Here is a 21,734-nt window from a genome sequence, read left to right as displayed (position 1 = left end):
CACATACGTATACATATATACACACATACGTATACATATATACACACATACGTATACATATACACACACATACGTATACATATACACACATACGTATACATATACACACATACGTATACATATACACACATACGTATACATATACACACACACGTATATATACACACACACACGTATATATACACATATACACACACGTATATATACACATATACACACACGTATATATACACATATACACACACGTATATATACACATATATACACACACGTATATATACACATATATACACACACGTATATATACACACATATATATACATACACGTACATATACACATACATATATACACACGTACATATACACATACGTATATACACACGTACATATATACACATACGTATATACATACACATACGTATATACACATACGTATATACATACACATACGTATATACACGTACATATATACACATACGTATATACACGTACGTATATACACATACGTATATACACGTACATATATACACATACGTATATACACGTACATATATACACATACGTATATACACGTACGTATATACACGTGCGTATATACACGTGCGTATATACACGTATATATACACACGTATATATACACACGTATATATACACACGTATATATATACACGTATATATACATACGTATACATACATACACACATACGTATACATACATACACACATACGTATACATACATACACACATACGTATACATACATACACACATACGTATACATACATACACACATACGTATACATACACATACGTATACATACACATACACATACGTATATATACACACATATACACATACGTATATACACATACGTATATACACATACATATATACACATACATATATACACATACATATATACACATACATATATACACATACATATATACACATACATATATACACATTCATATATACACATACATATATACACATTCATATATACACATACATATATATGCACATATATATATATATATGCACACACGTATATATACACATTCATATATATACACACACACACACGTATATATACACATTCATATATATATACACACACGTATATATACACATTCATATATATATACACACACGTATATATACACATTCATATATATACACACACACACACGTATACATACACATTCATATATATACACACACACACATTCATATACACACACGTACGTATATATACACACATTCATACACACACACGTACGTATATACACACACGTACGTATATACACACACGTACGTATATACACACACACACACGTATGTATATATATACACACGTACGTATATACACACACACACACGTATGTATATATATACACACGTACGTATACACACACACACACACACGTACGTATATACACACATTTTTCTCAGAAGATATTCCACATTATGTACTTTAACTTCATGGGTGCCAAGAATGGTAAGCAGGACTGTAAAGGTTATTGTGCCATTTAGAAGGGAAAATAAATCGAATTCCAATGTGCAAGTGCTCAAAAGTTGCCCGGGCTTGCAGCTGCTCGCAGCTCTAGTTTGAAATTATTCTTAGTATGCAAAAATAAAAATAAAAAAACATTTTATAATGTGGTATCAACAAAACAAAATTTTACATGTTTCCCCACAAACACGCAGACGGTACAACATAAACATTTAACTAGCAGTTGTCTTACCTGCTAGTTTAACAATTTCCGCTATCCAGTAAACCTTAGTGGAGTGGTTGGTATCAGAGTTGAGCACTTCAATTCTCACCCCTTCCTCAATACCTCCCCAGCACGTCCCCATGGGTGCCTGAAACAGTGTTGTTAAAGAATGAATAATATTGGTTTAGAGGTTCCATATCATGCAAAATAAACTTTTTTTTGCGTTTTTAAGCCATGTTAAAATGCAGATTCCTCGCTAAAAACACCAAAGTGATAGGCCGGGAGCCAGGTCCACTCCTCAGGATGTTTTTTGTTACCATTTTTGACTATGATTTCCTGTTATCTCATACCTTGGGCCATCACAAGTTGATAAGGACCACCCCCAATTTGGGGCCGTTTGGTCACAGGGGCCAAAAAACACTCCTTTTGGGAAAAGCTTCTGGCGAAATTGTGTAATTGCAAATATCAATGTACAGCAACTGCATAAATGATCAGAAAACTTTGCATGGTGTATCCTGACACATGGGGGAACTAGCAGGAAAATAATCATGAGCTTCCTGTATTTCAATTCTCAAATATCACCCTCAACATACCCTAAAAGATCAAAAAATGTCTCTCCGCCTGACAAATTACCATCAAAAGTGATCAATTTCAAACATTTTATTATACAGCTCACTGCCTCAAATGTGTATTAAAAACATCCGACATTTGTAACCTTCAATTTAAGTCCAAGATGAGCTTTCTATCTGAAGTATTAGAGGAGCTATGACCAAAATACTCCACTATACCCTAATTCGGGGGGGGATTTTTTTTTTTCAGAATTACCATTCCAATTGGGATTAAGCTATTTTTCTGCATCTAAATAAAATCTCAAACAATATTTGAAACATAGGTTATGTAGTACTATACTATCTAAAGTAAATTAGTTTAGTTTAGTTTATTTGGTCTTAACAATTAATAAACAAAAAAGAAATATACATACAAGAACAAAGACCAAAAGGTGTAGACTGAAGCCAAAGTTTATACTGTCCACCCTTTTCACATGATACTAAATCAAGGTAACAGACCTATCACAAGTTCATACATTCACATACTGCATCTACACACAAGTCCAACAATGTACTACATATACGCATGCATATATTTACAAAAAAATATTATTACTGACATACATGTATGGGAAAATATTTTTTTTTCCATATTTTTTCAATAACTATAGACTACCTTGCCATTTCGTAACTATTAATAATCTTGCATTTATACATGTATTTGAAATTCTTAATTGAGTCACACAGTTTGAATTCACAATCAAAATTATTCCACAAGTTGACTCTTTTCACTGACATACATCTCTGTTTCACATTTGTTCAGTTTTTTATTTTCCTAAACATCTATGTTCTTCTCAGCTCATAATTGCTAACACTGTGTTGGAAGAGCTTCTGAACACAGCAAGGGAGCATATTATTATTTATTTTTAAACATAAATTGGGCGGTTTTAAAGTCCACCAGATCTTTAAATTTAAGTATATGTGATTTTACAAATAGATTAGTAGGTGCACGATAATCAACAAGGTTAATCATTCTAATTGCTTTTTTCTGTAAAGTCAAGACCGTGTTTGGTATTAATTTATATGTATGTCTCCAAGCCTCCACACAATAACTCATGTAAGGAACTAAGAAATAAGTAAACAACAAGTGTAGAGAATTTTGGTTAAAGATATACTTTACTTTATGTAGTATTCCTATAGCTTTGGATAATTTGGTTTAAATATATTGAACATGCGACTTCCAGCACAGTTTATGATCAACAACACCTAAAAAATTATTTTCATATACTCTTTTTAACTCAATATTGTTAATCGTAATTTGTACTGGATTATTAGTCTGACGATATCCAAATAGTATAAATTTTGTTTTATTTATAATTAATGGTAACTTATTAGTGTCAAACCATTGTTTCAAAGTATTTAATTCCACTTGCACTGTGTTCAGAAGCTGTGTTATGTCTTTCCCAGAGCAAAGCAAAGTGGTGTTATCCGCAAAGAGTACATATTTAAATGATTCTGATACTGTACATATATTATTCATATAAAAATAATAATAATATAGGACCAAGGATTGACCCCTGGGGAACTCCACATATTACTTTCATAAATTCAGATTTTACTTCATGTAACTGTACTTGTTTTCTATTTGCAAGATAATCAGTTATCCATGACAAGGCTTTCCCTCTAATTCCATATCTTTCCAATTTTCTTATAAGCAATTTATGGTCAGTTGTATCAAAGGCCTTTTTAAGGTCAATGAAGACTCCAAATATTGATTATACTGATTGCAAGTATATGCAAGTGGTTTAGCTGTATACTCTATAATATATTTTACTAGTACCATATCAATATTACAACAATCACTGGATTTTTTTACTATTAAACTTGCGACTGAAATCTACCAATTCTTTCTCACTGACTTTGGTTAAAAAATGGTGTGAAGATTTTTCTTGATAATATCTGTCTACTACATCTCTTTGTAAAGGATCAACAATCTGCTTTGCCAAGTCAGATCTAACATTTACAAAATATTAATTGAATTAATTTGCAGTTGCTCTAGATATGGATGGAATTGCTTTTTTCATCCTCATTTTTAAATACGTTCGATATTAGAGTTTTTTTTATTTTATTTTTTACAGGCATTTTCAAGCCCTCTAGTCCATCCAGAGCTTATATTCATGTCTATTATTTGCACGATATGTGCTTACAGGGTACATAAAAAGTATCAAGGGTATCAAGGCGCAACATTAAAAATTATCACACATAATCCGGGAACCAAATACAGGATTTAATAAAAGAACAAGATCCTGACAAGGAATAAAAATTACTTGTAAAGTTCCGGTTCTTTTATCTTGAATGCTCGCTATACTAATAATAACAACCAGGAGACCATATTCTCAGTTTAATAATTTACTGGATGCAAGAAAGAACAAGTGCACAGCTGTGGAGCCTTATCTGCTGAATGCGGAAGAAGGTCTGCTCTATTCAAAATGGTCTCCACTCTTATATTGTCTTGGCTGCCCACCCACACGGGGGACACCTCAGCCTAGCCCATGTGAAAATGTGTGACCTGATGGTCTTAACTGGTTTCAACTGGATAAGTGCGCAAGAGTGCAGATAGATAAAAAGGCACCAAGCCAGGAGAGGACACAGAGACACAACGGCCTTGCTCAAATCACTTATCTGCTCATTAAGAAGCCTAATCTAACAGACTTGTGAACATTTCTTAACAATAGATTAATATTCTGTGTAGCCAAATTGAGAAATAGTAGAGTACAGTTTAACCATAAAATTGAACTATGTTAAAATATAAAAACTGGATTTTAACCACCCGGATCATTATCCATATTTGTGTGGATTTCATCAGCTGCTAAATCATCTTCATCGGTTTTCTCTTCTGCCAAGCAATCGACAAGGGCAGGGGTGGCCAAGTTCGGTCCTCGACAGCCACTATTCAGCCCGTTTTCCATATCTCCCTCCTTCAGCTCAGCTGAATCTAATGATCAGCTCATCAGCAAGATTTGCAGAAGCCTGATTACGATCCTGATCATGAATCATGTGTGTTAGTGGAGAGAAACATGGAAAACAAGCTGGATAGTGGCTCTCGAGGACCGAACTTGGTCACCCCTGGACAAGGGCTTTGGGGAGGACGTCACCCTCAAACCATAGTGGTTCTAACTTGCTAGTCTCTGTGTTCATGTAAAATCCATGGTCGAGAGGGGATGGGATCTCTGGGTAGTGCTCATGAGCCCTCTTCCAGATACGTACAGTTCCATGCAAAAGTATTCACTCCCCTTGAGTTTTTCAACATTTTGGCATGGTACGACCAAGTGTATTGGGTGTGCAAAAGTATTCGTCCCCCCTGAATAAATAATTTGTCGAACACACTTTTGCTGCAATTACAGCTTCAAGTCTTTTGGGGTATGTCTCAATCAGTTTTGCACATCAGAAGGCTGAAATGTTTGCCCATTCCTCCTTGCAAAACACCTCCACGTCAGATAGGTTAGATGTAGAGTGTGTGTGAGCCGCAATATTAAGACCTCTCTACAGATTTTCTTTTGGATTTAGATCAGAACTTTGACAGGGCCACTCTAGCACACTGATGCCTTTTTTTTTTTTTTACCATTCCATTGTCGCTTTAACTGTATGCTTTGGGTCATTGTCTTGCTGAAAGGTGAGCCTTCGTCCCAGTCTCAGGTCTATTGCAGATCCCAACAGGTTCTCATCCAAAATCGCCCAGTATTTGGCACCAACCCTTCTACTCGCACTATCTTCCCTGTCCCTGCAGAAGAAAAGCACCACCATAGCATGATGATCCCACCACCATGTTTGACAGTGGGGATGGTGTATTGCGACTGATGAGCAGTGTTGTTTTTACACCAAACATAGCGTTTGAATTGTAGGCCAAAAAGTTACATTTTTGTCTCATCTGACCAGAGCAATTTCTTCCACTTGTCAACGGTGTCTCCTACATGGCTCCTGGCAAACTGCAGACGTGACTTCTTGTTGCTCGCTTTTAGAAATAGCTTTCTTCTTGCCACCCTTCCATACAGGCCAGATTTGTGCAGTACTCGGCTGATGGTTGTTTTATGGACAGATTCCATTACCTCTGCTGTGGATATTTGCAGTTCATTTAGAGCAGATGTGGGCAAACTCTGTCCTCAAGGACCGGAGTCCTGCATGTTTTGGAGGTCTCCCTCTTCCAACACAAGCTGATTCTGATCAACAGGATAGTTATCAGGCTTATGCGGAGCTTGCTGATGAGGTGATCATATATCAGCTGTGTTGAAGAAGCATCTAAAACTGCAGGACTCCGGCCCTCGGGGGCCGAGTTTGCCTACCCCTGATTTAGAGTGATCAAAGGCCTCTTGGGTACTCTGATGAGTGCCCTCCTCCTTCGGTCGGAAACTTTGGAGGGACGGCCTTGTCTTGGTAGATTTGTCATCGTTTAGTACTCCATCCACTTATGGATGATTGATTGAACAGTACTCTAAGTTTTTGATTTTTTTTTTTATCCTTCTCTTTCTTTAAATCTCTCCAAAACATTAGCCCGGCGTGTGTGTTTTAGTCTTCATAATGCTGACTAAAAACTAAGGTTGCAGTTCACAAACGCTCTGCCTCCATCTAGCCTAGCTGAGCTGGAGCTCTTTTGCAAGGAGGAATGGGCAAACATTTCATCCTCCTGATGTGCAAAACTGAATAGAGCCATACCCCAAGACCTGAAGCTGTAATTGCAGCAAAAGGGGGTTTGACAAAGTATTAGTTCAAGGAGGGCTGAATACTGTTGCACACCCTACTTTTCTAAAGCCACAGGTGTCAGAGTCTAGGTCCTGGGTTAGGGTTACCCTAAACCCTAACACTCGAGGGCCTGAGTCCTGCATGTTTTTGAGGTGTCTCTACTCCCAACACACCTGATTCAATTTGTCAGGATCTTGTTATTTTTTCAAATTTGGTTCCAGATTTTGTGTGATCATGTGCGCATAATGTTGCGCCTTGATACCCTGGTTCATTTAAGGGCATAACATTATTCACTTTTATGTAATTCACTTTAGATAGTATAGTGTTTCCCACCCCATGATAATACTTGGGCGGGCCATCCAAAATGTTTTCAAGAAAATTGTATATATATATATATATATATATATATATATATATATATATATATATATATATATATATATATATATATATATATATATATATATACACACATACACTTTATAGTACTGGAATGGTAATTGTGGAATTTTTTGGGGGGTACAGTGGAGTATTTTGGTCTTAGCTCCTCTAATATTTCAGATAGAAAGCTTGCGGGCCCGCGTGTACATTAGACTTGCACGGGGGGATTTAACCAGGTTGCCAGGTTGGAGGAAGGAAGGGGGGGGGGGTGAACAGCACAAATGGGCAGAGGCAAGGGGCCAGCGGCAAGCCGGGCTGCTGCCAGAGCGCGGCACTGTTGAGCGACCCGCGTGCCACCCTGTGCTAATACATTTCATGGGTGGTGTGCGCATGAAAGGGGTGCGGCAGCCACACGGGGAGAGATGGGATTTTAGTGAGCCAGGCTTCTTATTTCCACCTGACTTGTTGTAGTCAATGATTTGCGTTTCCAGATCCGTTTTGACACAGTTGAGCTCCTTTGACTGTCCATTGTAGCGTTTGTGGGCATTGGTATCAAATTAGCCCTACTCCAATGGCTTCAGAGAAGTCGCAGTCACTCAAAATCCCACACAAGTTAAGAGGCAATGGTATGAACTGAAGCTCATTCCATTGACAAGCTTTCTAAGTCACCAAAATTGCTAATTCATGTTGCTGTATCTATATTTTTGACCAAGCAGAATTGGTCAGGTTTTCCGTTAATCCCCGAAAAAAGACGTAAAAGAACAAAAACGTATTAATCTTTTTTGTGACAAGAAAGTATCTGTTCCAATTACTCTATTAGGAAAAAAAATCAGATTTGTAGAAATAACTGGAAGCTCAGGAGAGCCATGACATTATGTTCTTTACAAGTGTATGTAAACTTTTGATCACGACTGTATATATGCCAATGGGTAACTGTGAAGCAAAAACTGAGCTGTTTGGCTACAATGCCCAGCAATAAGTTTGGAGGAGAAAAGGTGAGGCCTTAACCCCAACAACAAATAGCATAATATGGACATTTTAAGATCTTCAAAATGTTGTTCATACTTACATGTTTGAAACAGCTGACTGGAGCTCCAGTTGTGTTATTGACACAGATATACTGTCCCCAGTCAAAGCTTTCAGCTGGAACCACTGGACGAAACATGTATGAATGTGTAAAGAACAGAGCAAGATTCAAAAGAACACTGTGATTCTTGTAGTTACAAGAACGGCTGCCACAAACAACTATTTTGCTAGTCAACTAGACACCGATTGTATAAGTCACGAATAACTTTTTTCCCACCAAAATAGGTTAATTGACAGTAAGGAAAGACCCAATAAGTACCACCAATAACGTCAATTGGCATCAACAACTTTTTTTCCCCCTCAATGGGCAGTGCAACGTCTTGGGCAGCTCTGGTATCTGAAAGGGCTGGAAAAAAATAAAAGACACCCACTAACTATGGCCAGCAGATGGCAGCATTATATATTTTTTTCATTGGGCTCCCGTGGATCAAATTACATGAAAACATGGTGGATCTTAGGAAATATAACATTTTCAAGGATGACGTGAATGATCAAAGCATTTGTCACATTAAATCTATTCCGCAGAGAGTCACTAAACCAACATTTTTACTGTCAGTGTGGTGCAGAAAATTTTTCTTTTCACAAAAAGCTTATTTTTTCTATAAGCTGTAAACTATTGATGGCTTACAGTGAGCCACTGCTTGCTGGTGCCATATGATGCAATTTACATACAGTGTGATCCGATTAGTCAGTTAAGTGTGTACACTATGGATACATGGCACCACACTTGGTGCCAAAACGCGCAGAAACAGTCAGTATTTGTTCTTACTGTTTTTTAGTACACAGTATTATTTAACTTTTTTTTATGATTTCTTTTGTCATTAACCTTTCAAGTTAGAGATTTAAAGATTTTAAGTATTTAAATAATTTATTTCCTCAAAATTCAAGGATGCAAACATCCAAGGGCTTTTTTTTGTCTTAATACATATTTCCACATGACATGGCACAAGATACAATCCCAGAGGTCCCAGGTTAACACAGTATGTCCCAGACCTTGTTAAAAATTACACAAGATCAAAAAAATATATATATAAAAAGGAGGCTATTTGTGGAGAAATCTCAAAATCGACATTTTTATGCAAACAATCTTTTTGTGTCTAGCTCAAAAATAACGTTGCTGACATATGGACCCTTTTGCTGGAGAGGGTCACATTTTGTTTATAAAAAAAAAAAATCGATTGTGTTGAATGAAAGTAAGAGCTGTTTTTATTGACTCAAATATGACCAAAAAAATACAAAAATAGCATAAATAAATAATTTGATGGGGTACTCAGTAATAAAAATGGGGGCGGGTGATCTCTAATAAATAAATAAATAATAGATCGAGGTACAACCAGAGGTAATCCCCGCAAATATATGAGTTATGGACCCAAATGAAAATCTGATAAGAGTGAATCCGCAACAAGTGAACCACGAAGTAGCGAGGGAACCATTGTACTTCTGTGCACATAATGAATGATCCGAATTACCATTACTGTGCATGTGCATCACAGTCAGAAACTGTAAAAAAAAGAATAATGCTGACGTTGATGATTAAGTTAGCCGTCTACGTAGTCGTGACTAATTTTGGCAGCCCACTTGTAACCATCATTACTATTGGAAATACATACCGGATTTTGATTTCGCCTGGGTCTGTTGACTTGCTTGGTACTGAGCATAAGCTGCCAACTTTGCCACAAGAGGTTGTTTCTGTAAGACTTTTGCCTTTTTTGTTGGAGGCTTGCCCTAATAAAATCCAAACATGTTTACTGTTGTACATCGGTTGCAATTTTAGGAAAAAGCAGAGAAGCAAACACCTACCTGGAGTCTCGCCAATATGCTTGCTTTTTTTGAATTAGAAGAATAGCTCCTGGAACAAGAAACACTGCAGAAACGCTTTGTTTTGGAATAAAAAGCATCTCGGACTCCAATCATTCCACACATCTCACAGGTGGCTGTGGCACAAAAGAAAACTTCAGTACAGTATGCAATACAGTAAAGTCAATGGATATTTAAACAAAAAAATGAATCCCTCCAACAATTAAAACAATTAATAAAATAGAGCTGCAAGCAGCGTTGTGTACTAGGACGTCCGGATACTGACACTTTGGGTTTACTAGACAGATCCTCAGTGTTTCCTCTCGTGATTTTTTTCAGCTGCGGGGGCTAGGCCCGTCAGTCATACTTGCCAAATTTGTGATGTGAAAAATCAGGAAAAAAATGTATGCGGGGGCCGACGAATATTGAATCGTGGGGCTGTTACGTATCAGGGCTATAGTACTGTACACTAACTTTTGCACGTATCATTGACGCTACCAATTTTTTCAGTTGGTCGCACCACAAAGGGTTTGGTCGCAACATTTTTTGGGGAGGTGCAGCATGAACATACACTTAAATATATACAGTGCTCAGCATAAATGAGTACACCCCCTTTGAAAAGTAACAATTTAAACAATATCTCAATGAACACAAAAACAATTTCCAAAATGGAAGTAATGTTAAAAATTAAAAATTTTATTACACATTTTTCAGTTTTACTCAAATAGGGGTGATGCAAAAATGAGTAAAACCAACAAAAATGAATAAATTTAGTACTTTCTATGGCCTCCACTATTTTTAATCACAGCACCAAGTATTCTAGGCATTGAACGAACAAGCTGGCAACATTTTGTTGCATCAATCTTTTTCCATTCTTTAATAATGACCTCTTTTAGAGACTGGATGCTGGATGGAGAGTGACGCTCAACTTTTCTCTTAAGAATTCCACATAGGTGTTCAATTGGGTTCAGATCAGAAGACATACTTGACCACTGAATCACTTTCACCTGGTTCTTTTTCAGAAATCCAACAGTGGCCTTAGATGTGTGCTTAGGATCATTGTCATGTTGGAAAAGTGCACGACGACCAAGGGCATGGAGTGATGGCAGAATATTTTCTTTCAAGATTGAGCACTACAGCTGTGAATTCATATTGCCATCAAGGAAATGCAGCTCCCAGACACCAGCAGTACTCATGCAACCCCACATGAAGACACAGCCACCACCATGTTTCACTGTAGGCACGCACCATGCATGTTTCCTTGTATTCCTCACCTTTGCGACGCCATACAGTTTTGAAGCCATCAGTTCCAAAAACATTTATCTTGGTCTCATCACTCCAGAGTATAGAGTCCCAGTAGTCTTCATCTTTGTCAGCATGGGCCCAGGCAAACTCAAGGCGCACTTTTTTTTGTGTCTGGGCTTTAGGAGAGGCTTCCTCCGTGGACGGCACCCATGCATGCCATTCCTCTGCAGTGTACGCCGTATTGTGTCACGGGAAATAGTCACCCCAGTTTGACTTTTTATTTCCTTAGATAACTGCAGTGAACTAAGATGTCGATTTTCTTCCACCCTTTTCATCAGAAGACGCTGCTGTCGAGTTGTTAACATCCATGGACGACCTTGACGTCTCTGTGAGATGGTTGCAGTTTCATCTTTTTTTTTACCATATTTGCTACAATATTCTGACTCATGAATAAAGCTTTGCTGATCTTCTTGCAGCCATCACCTTTGTTGTGCAAATAAATTATTTTCTTTCTCAGGTCCTGTGACATTTCTCTTCCGTGTGGTGCCATTGCTAACAGCATGAAATGGGAAAGTGTTTTCTTTAAGTAACACCCATTTATAGTAAACAGTCTGCTTGACACCTGTGTAATGAATAATAATAATAATAATAATAATAACAACTCAGCTGTAGTCTAAAATTTGGGCTTTGCTCCAGTGCAGTGGGGTGTACTCATTTTTGCATCACCCTAATTTGAATAAAACTGAAAATTCAGTTCTCTAATGATTATTATTAACCTTACTTTCATGTTGTAAGTTAAACAGATGTTATACAAATTTAGTCTTGTCAATATTTTGAAAATTGTTTTTGATTTCATTGAAATATTGTTTAAAGTGTTATTTTTCGTAGGGGGTGTACTCATTTATGCTGAGCACTGTACTTATTTTGGAAATAGTTTTCGTGTTCATTGAGATGTTTAAAATGTGACCTTTCAAAGGGGGTGTACATACATGTATACATATACTATTACTCCTGTTTCTCATCCCCAATCTACCCCTCATTTTTGCTTTTCGGGTTTGTAACAGCTCAGGGGACAGTCGCCGCTTATTCTGTCAGTGTTTGAAAGTTACTGTCAATCTTTGGTCCGCAAGCGAAAACTGGAGTCTGTCAATGACGGACTCAGCGACCTTCCATCTGTACTGACAGACAGGTGATGACACTGTGTAAATGTCCACCTCTGGCAAATAGCGTGTGAAATGTCCTCCTCTAAAAACAGTTAAGAAATCCACATGATCAATGCCATTTTTGTTCAATGCACGTTTCATCTGGCTGTATTCACTAGAGAAGAAAGCACTTGATTTGCTGCCTGAGAAATACTGCACATGCTATTTGTTATGAGCGACTGTGTGTGAGCTCAGAGAGGATAGGTTTACGACAGGACTAGTCAATAGAAAGAAGGGCACTGACAGAAAAGTATGGCTTTATTGAAATTTCATCTTAATTCTTAGATTTTTTAAATGTATTTATTTTTAATCAGCGCTTTTTTTATTATTATTGGATTTGACATTGTGATTCCTAATATCGGTCGGCCCAATAATTAATGAGTTTATGATTGTGCATCCCTAGATAACAAATTACAACATATGATAAAATAAAATAAATTATACAACATTTTGTACAAACCCATTCCAGCCTTTCCATCAGGATAAGTATAGACCTGGCCATTGTTCTTGATGATGGGAAGACCGGCAGGGAGAGAGGATACTACCTCATCCTCTGTGTCCTCTGAGCTGGAGCTGCTGGTTGACTCCTCACTGCAACTGTCATAGCCATCAAACATCCCAAACGAATCCCTCCGCTTACGTTCTGAACGTGGGGTGCGTTCAGCCTTCAATTGAAAATAAATAAATAATAAAAATGTTACCTGTATGTACTAGTCTCTAACCACTTACAACATTTGTACATATGTTTACACTGACTGTATTGAAATAAACATAACTAAATCTATACAATAACCTTGTATCACTAAATATATATAGGGAAATTTGTTGACAAGGTCATCATACTGAACTTGTCATTCAAAGAAAATAAGATCTAAATTTTTGAAGCATTTCTTAGGCGCACAATGCAAGTTGACTGTATGCAAGGCACTGGCCTGGATGTCACTATTTTACTAACACGGTTTGTTTAAAAATAATAATAATAACAATAATAATAATAATAGAAAACTGATCAGCAATAAAGGGCCCTTGCAGCCCAGGCCACATTTAAGGCACAATGTAACTTGATTTTTTTATTATTATTATTTTAAATGGTACAATAAACCTTTACAAATTGATTGTATTTATTTTTTTGCCATGCCTGATGTGTATTGAAAATTTCAGGATTTTTCACACAGGTTTAGACCACTCAAATCTGAATATTTTTTTATTGGCAAACAGCTTGGGGAAAAAATTTAGGATTAAAACATGTACCGTATTTCTTTCAGCCAACAGGTGGTATTACCTCTACAATAAAAAATAAGATTGTAGAGGTCTTCAGGCCTGGACTCTTATCGGATGTGTAAAATGATTGCAAGGTTTTCCTGGCTCAAAGGTGAGTAGAGGTGGCACCATGCTGAGTAGGGATAGGCGACTACTGGTACCAGGTATCGGCATTGGTGCCGATACCAGTCTTATTTTAAGGTATCGGTACTTGCGGTAGTGGCCAATACCAGCAAATCGCATTTTTTTTAGACAGCAGTTTTATGATCAGGAACTAGAAATGAGAAATTATATAAATAGAAAGTGGCCATTAATTTTATGCAATTTTAAGGAAAAATAATATACAGGGAGACCTCAAGTTATGGCGAAATTAATTTGAGTGTTTTGTTGTGGACGATTAAAAAAATTATAACATCGATGTTTGTTTCGCCCTTTTGTTGCACCGCGCCCGCGGCTTTTGCCCCCATGGGTTTCCGTAGCTTTAGCTCTGCCAGTCGTGTCCTCACACACTCAATACAGGAGGAAGTCAACAACAGCAAACAAACTCCTAGTTAAAAAAATGTTTTTAAACAGTTTACTATGTTACCGTGGAGGTGTCATTTACACACAAAAAAGCACGTATGACAATAAGGGGGCACAATAAGAGCGATCACCAAAGCGGACACGTTGCACCTCGCTAATGATATGGCACCCATGTATACAGGGAGGAAGACTCGATTTCACCACTTGCTGAAAACGGGAGAACCCAGATATGTGCTACTGCTACCTAGCCGCTAGTATATTGCTCAAGTTGCCCCATGCTATTTGTTTAGGCAGTGGTTATTTTGCCGTCACTGGCAACACAAATGCTAGCGATATTTTTGCTCTGAACGGCTCCAATATTGGTGAATCGCCGGAGCGAGGAAATTTTTAGCTTGCTGTAAATTGGATATTTTATCCTGATTGCTTATTGACATTTACAAGTGTATGTGAAAAGCACAAATGTGCACGTTTATGTTGCTGCGTGGTCGCAACATGTACGCTATCTCGTCAAGACGGACTCGCCTTGCAAGCACCTACCAATATGAAAGACAAGCTTACTTTCACTCGCCGTGCCTGTGACGCTTATCAGCCTCTGCATCGTCTGCGACATAAAAGTCTTGTGAAATGTAGTATAGTGGGCTGCTAATGCTTAAAACAGCCTATTTTCAGTGACACAGGCATGTGATTTGACCAAAGTGAAATTATCTGAAAATTTAGCCGGGGGTCTGGGGGCCGCGGGCACTCAGCTAGGTCCAGAGCTCATGGGTTTTCCGTGTTTTTGAGTACTTTCAATGCACTCAGATGACAAAGAAATAGACAAAACAACAGCATAAATTTTCAATGTATATTGAACTATCCCATATAAAATTGCAGTTTTAGTCAACTGAAAATCAGTCACATTCAAAAACATTGGACTGCCTTTGCTTTTAAAAACTATCACTGAGAATATCATCATATATATTTACCATGCAATAAATCATTTAATCAATCATTCTTAATTTAATACATAATGCATGACAAAAACATAAAATACCTCATGCAGCAAGCTCTAGTAAAAACACAATCATGCATTCGGATTGACTAAGATCATCTCTGTAACTGCATACATCAAGATAGTCAACATGTTGAAACCTGAAAAGTGCAAACATGCAGCATTCATTTGAGTTTGTGTCAATGATTAACCATGTTAAATATTTATGACCATTTTTATTACGTTATAATATTTTCGAAAATTTGATTTCGATTAATTTGAAACGTTTACCACCGACCTCAAAATTCACGACTCTGTCAGCAACTGGCGCAGGTTCACGTCTCTCTATTACCGCTTCCGATTGTGATGTCAATAAGGTCTGGAGGCCGTAAAGTTTTGGAGTTTTCGTTCGGGCACCGAAACTTCCAGCGATGGAATAATTTGTTGTTCTTGACTGGAGTTCTTTCACGTGTTTTTTGCTCTTTGCGTGACTTTCAAGAGCTTTGAAACCTCTCGCACCATCGTCAACGGTATCATAGCACCAAATGCAAAGCGCTTTCCCGGCACGATCGATCTTCCGAATAAAGTCACTGAACAAATTCGTCACAGTCTTCTTTCCAACATTTGTAGATATATCCTTCTCTAACCAGTCCTATCGAAACTTGTTTTTTACGATCTTGTCAATTTCCTTAACTCGCGGAGCATCTTTGCGTTCGATCACGGACATTTCTTTAAACACCCGGCAAAAACGTCTGAGAAATGAACAATGGCATACTCCTGTGCCTTTATAACAAGCGCGTTTATTGGTCAACAAACAATGGCATACGCCTATCCTTTATAACAAGCGCTCTTATTGGTCAACACGGAGACTTCCGCCAATCGCAAGATCGGTTTCATTTCAGTTGCGGAAACACTAAAACGGAATGCTGTAGAGAGACGAAATCTGATTTTTTTTGGGGGGGAGATAAAAAAAGCGGAATTCCGCGAATTAGCGGAAAAATCACATGCCTGGTGACAAAACAAGTTGAAAAGTGAAAGAAGATCTATAGAAGAAGAGGGTGAACTTGGTGAAGCAGACTAATCATGGTAAAATAGCCGATTTATGGCAGGCCAAGTCTTCCTTACTCCGGGGACTGGCCAATCAAATAACGCTAAAAGGAAATTTGCCAGTCATGGCAAAACAGCCACCTCAATTTACATAACAGTACTTGTACTTTTAAAATCAGCAGACAGTTGGGGGGATAACAAGCTCAGACCTCTGTTCCTACATTAAAGCCAAAATGTGATGTTTATTTGTGTCATATTGAGGGACACAAGTAGCACTGTTAGAAAAGTTGGCAAAAAAAGTTTTCTACTTCATCAACACATTTAGATTTCCAGAAGTATTTGATTCAATGTAGAATTTTTGCACATTGATTCCAAGAGAAGAAATATGTTTACTTTTGTTAACTGATAAAATAAAAGCAAAACTTTTTAAGTTATTGGTTTATGTAAAAAAAAAAAAATAACTAATACTAATAATAATAATAATAATATAAAATCGGGGCGGGGGGGAATCATAAATAAAAAAAAAAAGATTTTAAAAACTGAGATTTGATTTTTAGGCATAATCGCCCAGCCCTAATTCCTATGCTGGCGATGTGACCAGAATTTCGACTTAAATCGGATTTCCCTGTTAAAGTCGATATTAACATCAAAATACTTTGTACAGTAATTTAAAAAAAAACATATTTGCGCGACCCGGAAGAGCCGGAACCAATATTTGACTTCTAGGCGGTTCCCTAGGGCGCTAATTGCTGAAGGTGGCGCTGCTGTGAGGCCTCAAATTGTTTTTCCAATGTAAAATAAAATAGATAATAATATGAATAACAGTAATAATTTGGACTGGCGCCCTCTTCTCGTGCTCTGTCTTGGAAAATTATAAAAAGAGTGAAAATGACACAAAAAAAAATAACATCGCCGCAACCCCCCAGTTGACCTGGCACTGAAAAGTGATCATGCGTGCAGTGTCGGAGGGGGCAAGTCGGCGGTGGTAATCAAAGCAGTTTTTGTGGGTAGGTAGCAGTGGATCGTGGGCAGTTGTAAATAAAAGTGAAATTTGCCAACGAAGTGTGACATCTTGCCTACGAAAATAAAAGCCGTTGTTCATGACAGTAGGTCCAATATGGTAGCAGCAATGCGGCTGCTTGAAGAAAAACATAGCTGGACACACTGCAACTTATTGTTAATAATGCTTTGAAAGAAACGACCATCAGCGGGGCACTAGGTGCTGCTAGGCAGCTAGTGGAGCACTTTAAGAGAAGCGAGCTGGCTAGTACAAAGCTGAAGCTGAAACAGGAGCAAATGAATGTGAAAAAAAATACACTGATCCAAGATGTCAGTAAAAGATGGAATAGTACATTGTACATGATAGTCAGACTCTTGGAACCGCCTTTCAGATCCTGAGGTAATTCCAAGGGGGAAGGAAGCACTACTTTGACTTGAAACCAGAGTACTGGGCAGTGCTTGAAGAAATTAAGCAAGGTCTAGCACCTTTTGCGACTGCTACCATTTACCTCAGTGTACAGCAGTACACAAGTATTTCAAGTCTTCCGCGGGTAATCAAGTGGTTGACAAGGTCTGTACACCACAGCAAATTTGAGACAAGCTCTGGGAAACATTTTATTCCCAGTGCAGAAAAGGGGATAACACAGAGATGGGGAAATATTTGCACTCTTGTCAGCAAGAAACAAAGACAACTAAATTATTCTCGCAGCTGCCTTGAACCACAGATACAGGAAGTTGAAGTTTTTGTGTCTGGAAGATGCTACCACTACCACTACCACTACCCTAACCTAACACGGCAGCCTCCACATCACGCTAAAACAACCTATTCACGACCAACCTACTGTAATCACGATAAAACGGCAGGCTAAGAATTCAGGTTGGCCAATCAGAGCCGTTCACGGCAAAATAACGCTAGGAGGAGAGTTAATAACCACTGCCTTAAGTTTAACATCGTCGCTTCCTGCTTTTTTGGAACACAGTTGACCCCAGTGCTTAAACTATTAATTTTTTAGCATGAAGCCAAGAAGAAATACCTCTCACTCTCTCTGTTAAGTAACTGTTAAATTAAATTAATAAATTAAATAAAAAAATAAACGCCAAAACACATTCAGCTCAACGCTAAGTAGCATTAGCATAGCTTGGTAATGGAAACCTTATAAATAGCTGCTACTCACCATCATTTCATTCAACAAAAACATCTCCACACAAATTTTGGGATTATGCGGTTATGTTATACATCTCTTGAAATGTTCGAGAGCTTTGCAGAAGGATAAGAGTGTATAGCAGAGCAAAGACACTCACTAGCTTCCGTAAATAAGATAACAACAAAGGATCCTCGAAAGTATGCACAACGTAGTTGTAAGTAGGGTGGCGGCCTGAAATGTTCATTGTACTCACCAGATCCCGTGCGTCTTCCATTAGCCCCTCATATAGATGACCTTCTCTTGACTAGCGCATCCACTAACGCTGCTTGGTTATTCGGGATTCGAAAGAGCAAAGCCTCGGAGAATACTACAAACCAAACAGGATATCAACAAATTATACTCGATTCTGCGCATGCGTAACTTTAACCTACTTTCGTGTGATTGGTCAAACTAAAATACTGCTAAACAATAATATTGTGTTCAACTTTTTTTCTTTCTTTCTTTCTTTTTTTTTAAGAAAACAAAGTTAATTTAATACAAAAACTATATCTATATATATATATATATATATATATATATATATATATATATATATATATATATATATATATATATATATATATATATATATATATAGATATATATATATAGATATAGATATATATAGTATTTCTTTGTATATTTATATTTTTTGTTTTTTTTAATCTTTATTTCAAACAATAAACAGTATACAAAATATGGGAAAAGATTGGATACAACTATTGTGTACAATATAAACAACTCAAACACAGAACACGCAAGGGAGGTTAAAACATAAAAGCTAAACAAAATAAAATCAACAATACAACAAAAGAAAAAAGAATAATAGTCAAAAGTCATATCAATAAATGATAGAGTTTACAGTAATTGTATGTTTTTAAAGCTTTTGGGTAACATACAAGTAGATAATGATAAAAAAGTAACTTTTCATGGATATAAAAAAAATGCAATAAAGAATGGTTTCTTACGCATAGATTTGGACCTGTGGATGTAAAATGTTGCTAAAAGAATAATAAGGTTTATCAAATAAAATTGTGCATAGACAGTCTTATATTCAAATACACCAAATAATACATGTTTCAAAACTAAGGAGAATCCTGGATAAATGTGCACTATAATGAATTGTGATAATTTGCCCCAGAATTGCTTTGTATATGGAACAAATTGATGGACTAATGTTTCTCTTGATTCTTTACAGAAACTCCAAATAACGTCAAGGGCTTTCTTAAATTTCAGCAGATATACATTCGTTAGGTAAAATCTACGCACCATTTTAAGTGAAACTTCTTTACCTTTGTTCGAAATGAAAAAATTATGTGGCAAAAGCCAGAGCGTTTCCCAATTTATATTATCAACAAATGAAGACCAATATAAAATTGCAAAGGGTGTGGAGATAATGTCTTGTTGGGAGAAAAAAAAGGGAATTAAGCTATCCTTATTCTTGCTGTTGCCTGTCAAATACATTTTTCCAATATTGTTTCAGTAATATCCAATGTTTTGTACAAAGGATGAGTGTCTTTTCCAAAGGACATTCTGTAAAGTGCAACAATACTTGGCGGAATGGCATTGAACACAATTGAAAGTCTTTCGGAGAGACCAGGAAACCTTAGCGATCCAGAAATTCTGAATAAGTATAAAGTTGTCCATTTTGATTAAATAATTGACTTTGAATTTATTAAATTGAATTGATTTGAAAAGTGTTCATATTTTGTATGCATTAAACTTTGTGTAGCTAATTATTTAGCGTTTCTTAGAATGTTGTAAATTTGCCATTAAAACCCTTGTGCGATCTTAACATTCTGTTTACTTCTCTTGTTCTACGGGTTATAGCCACTATCCTCTATATTGAATTTGTTCTTATCATGTATGAGAATGTTTTTGGGAGCTTTGGAGGGGTTAGGTTGGAGGAATTTAGGTGGAGGAAAAATGCAACTTCAAGTCGTACAACAGTCCATATTCTTTGATATGTGTGTGTTTAGGAGGAATTTAAGTGGAGGAAACAGTCCATATTCTTTGATACGTGCGTGCGTGCGTGTGTGCGAGTGTGTGTGTGTGTTAGAATGAGTTTGTGGGGGCCTCTGAACTTTTGTTTAGTGTTTAAATGCTTTTATAATTCACGGGTCAGAAATGACCTATAAGACAATATTTATACGCTAGTGGTGTACTGCCCACATGGAAAGATAAACAAAAACAAAGTGTCACTTTTTCTGATGATGGTTGATGATTTTAAAAAAAAGTCATAAAGTTTCAAGTTGAAAAACTGTAGTTTAAGGTATTTTTTCTACAGCTAAACATGGTAGTGGGTTACTTTTGACCCGCAAGACAACACAAGGTTAACCCTTTGCTTTCTTTCGATATTTCTATTTAATAGTTGTCAGTGTCTCAGCTAGAATAAAGCACCCGTATGAAACTTTCCACCTTATCATGATCATTGATGCCAAGGGCAGCTACATAGTATATATGTTTATTGTTCCATATGAAAAATGTATGAGGTGTAAAGTTGTGTTTGTACATTCAATTCCAAGCTAGTTGTCATGTTTTGGTTCTGGGGGTTAGGTTTTTGTTTGATTTTGGGTGTTCATGTTTTGTTTGTTTTTCACAATATATTTATTGGTTTTTAACTAGTGCTGTCAAAGTTAAAGCGTTAACTGATTAATTAATCAAAAAAATTATAGCATTAATCATAAATGAACGCAGATCAATTGCACCATTAATTTTGACCATAGATTATCCTTTAGCGTGACTACAAATGGCTACTACGTTTAAGGTAGCACAGGGTGTGTTTTAGCAATAAACGTAATTACATGCAATAAAGTAAAGCATTTAATAAATGTTTGCGTATCACATTTAGAATATTTGTTCATGTCAAAATATTGGGGTCATTTCTTTAAATTTTAAATTATGCAAGTAATTAACTGATTAGAATAAGAGGAGGATGAGCGTGTGCAGTGGATCGAAAAATGTTGAAGACGTCCTCATAACATTAAATGTCAAAAGAATGAACACATAACCAGTGCTCTTCAAATTTGGCGGGAGA

General features: G+C 36.9%; 1 protein-coding gene across 1 annotated transcript in view; it reads right to left on the bottom strand.

Annotated features, from left to right (window-relative positions):
• The window catches only part of mbtd1 (mbt domain containing 1), a 112,450-nt gene extending 93,398 nt beyond the window's left edge, over positions 1-19,052 (bottom strand). The window contains exons 1-6 of the mRNA XM_086064217.1: positions 18,912-19,052; positions 13,176-13,380; positions 10,272-10,405; positions 10,082-10,196; positions 8,455-8,537; positions 1,750-1,867 (exon numbers count right to left, since the gene is read on the bottom strand). Coding sequence (XP_085920343.1) covers positions 1,750-1,867; positions 8,455-8,537; positions 10,082-10,196; positions 10,272-10,405; positions 13,176-13,380; positions 18,912-18,932 — 676 coding nt within the window. The 5' untranslated portion in view covers positions 18,933-19,052. The remainder of the gene's footprint in view (positions 1-1,749; positions 1,868-8,454; positions 8,538-10,081; positions 10,197-10,271; positions 10,406-13,175; positions 13,381-18,911) is intronic.
• Positions 19,053-21,734: the final 2,682 nt, after the last annotated feature.

This window comes from Leptonotus elevatus, chromosome 20 (assembly GCF_054856555.1).
Source record: "Leptonotus elevatus isolate MCC_2025b chromosome 20, RoL_Lele_1.0, whole genome shotgun sequence".
NCBI lineage: Eukaryota > Metazoa > Chordata > Actinopteri > Syngnathiformes > Syngnathidae > Leptonotus > Leptonotus elevatus.
Note: the sequence above shows the minus strand (reverse complement) of the source record. Positions and strands in the feature narration are given on the sequence as shown.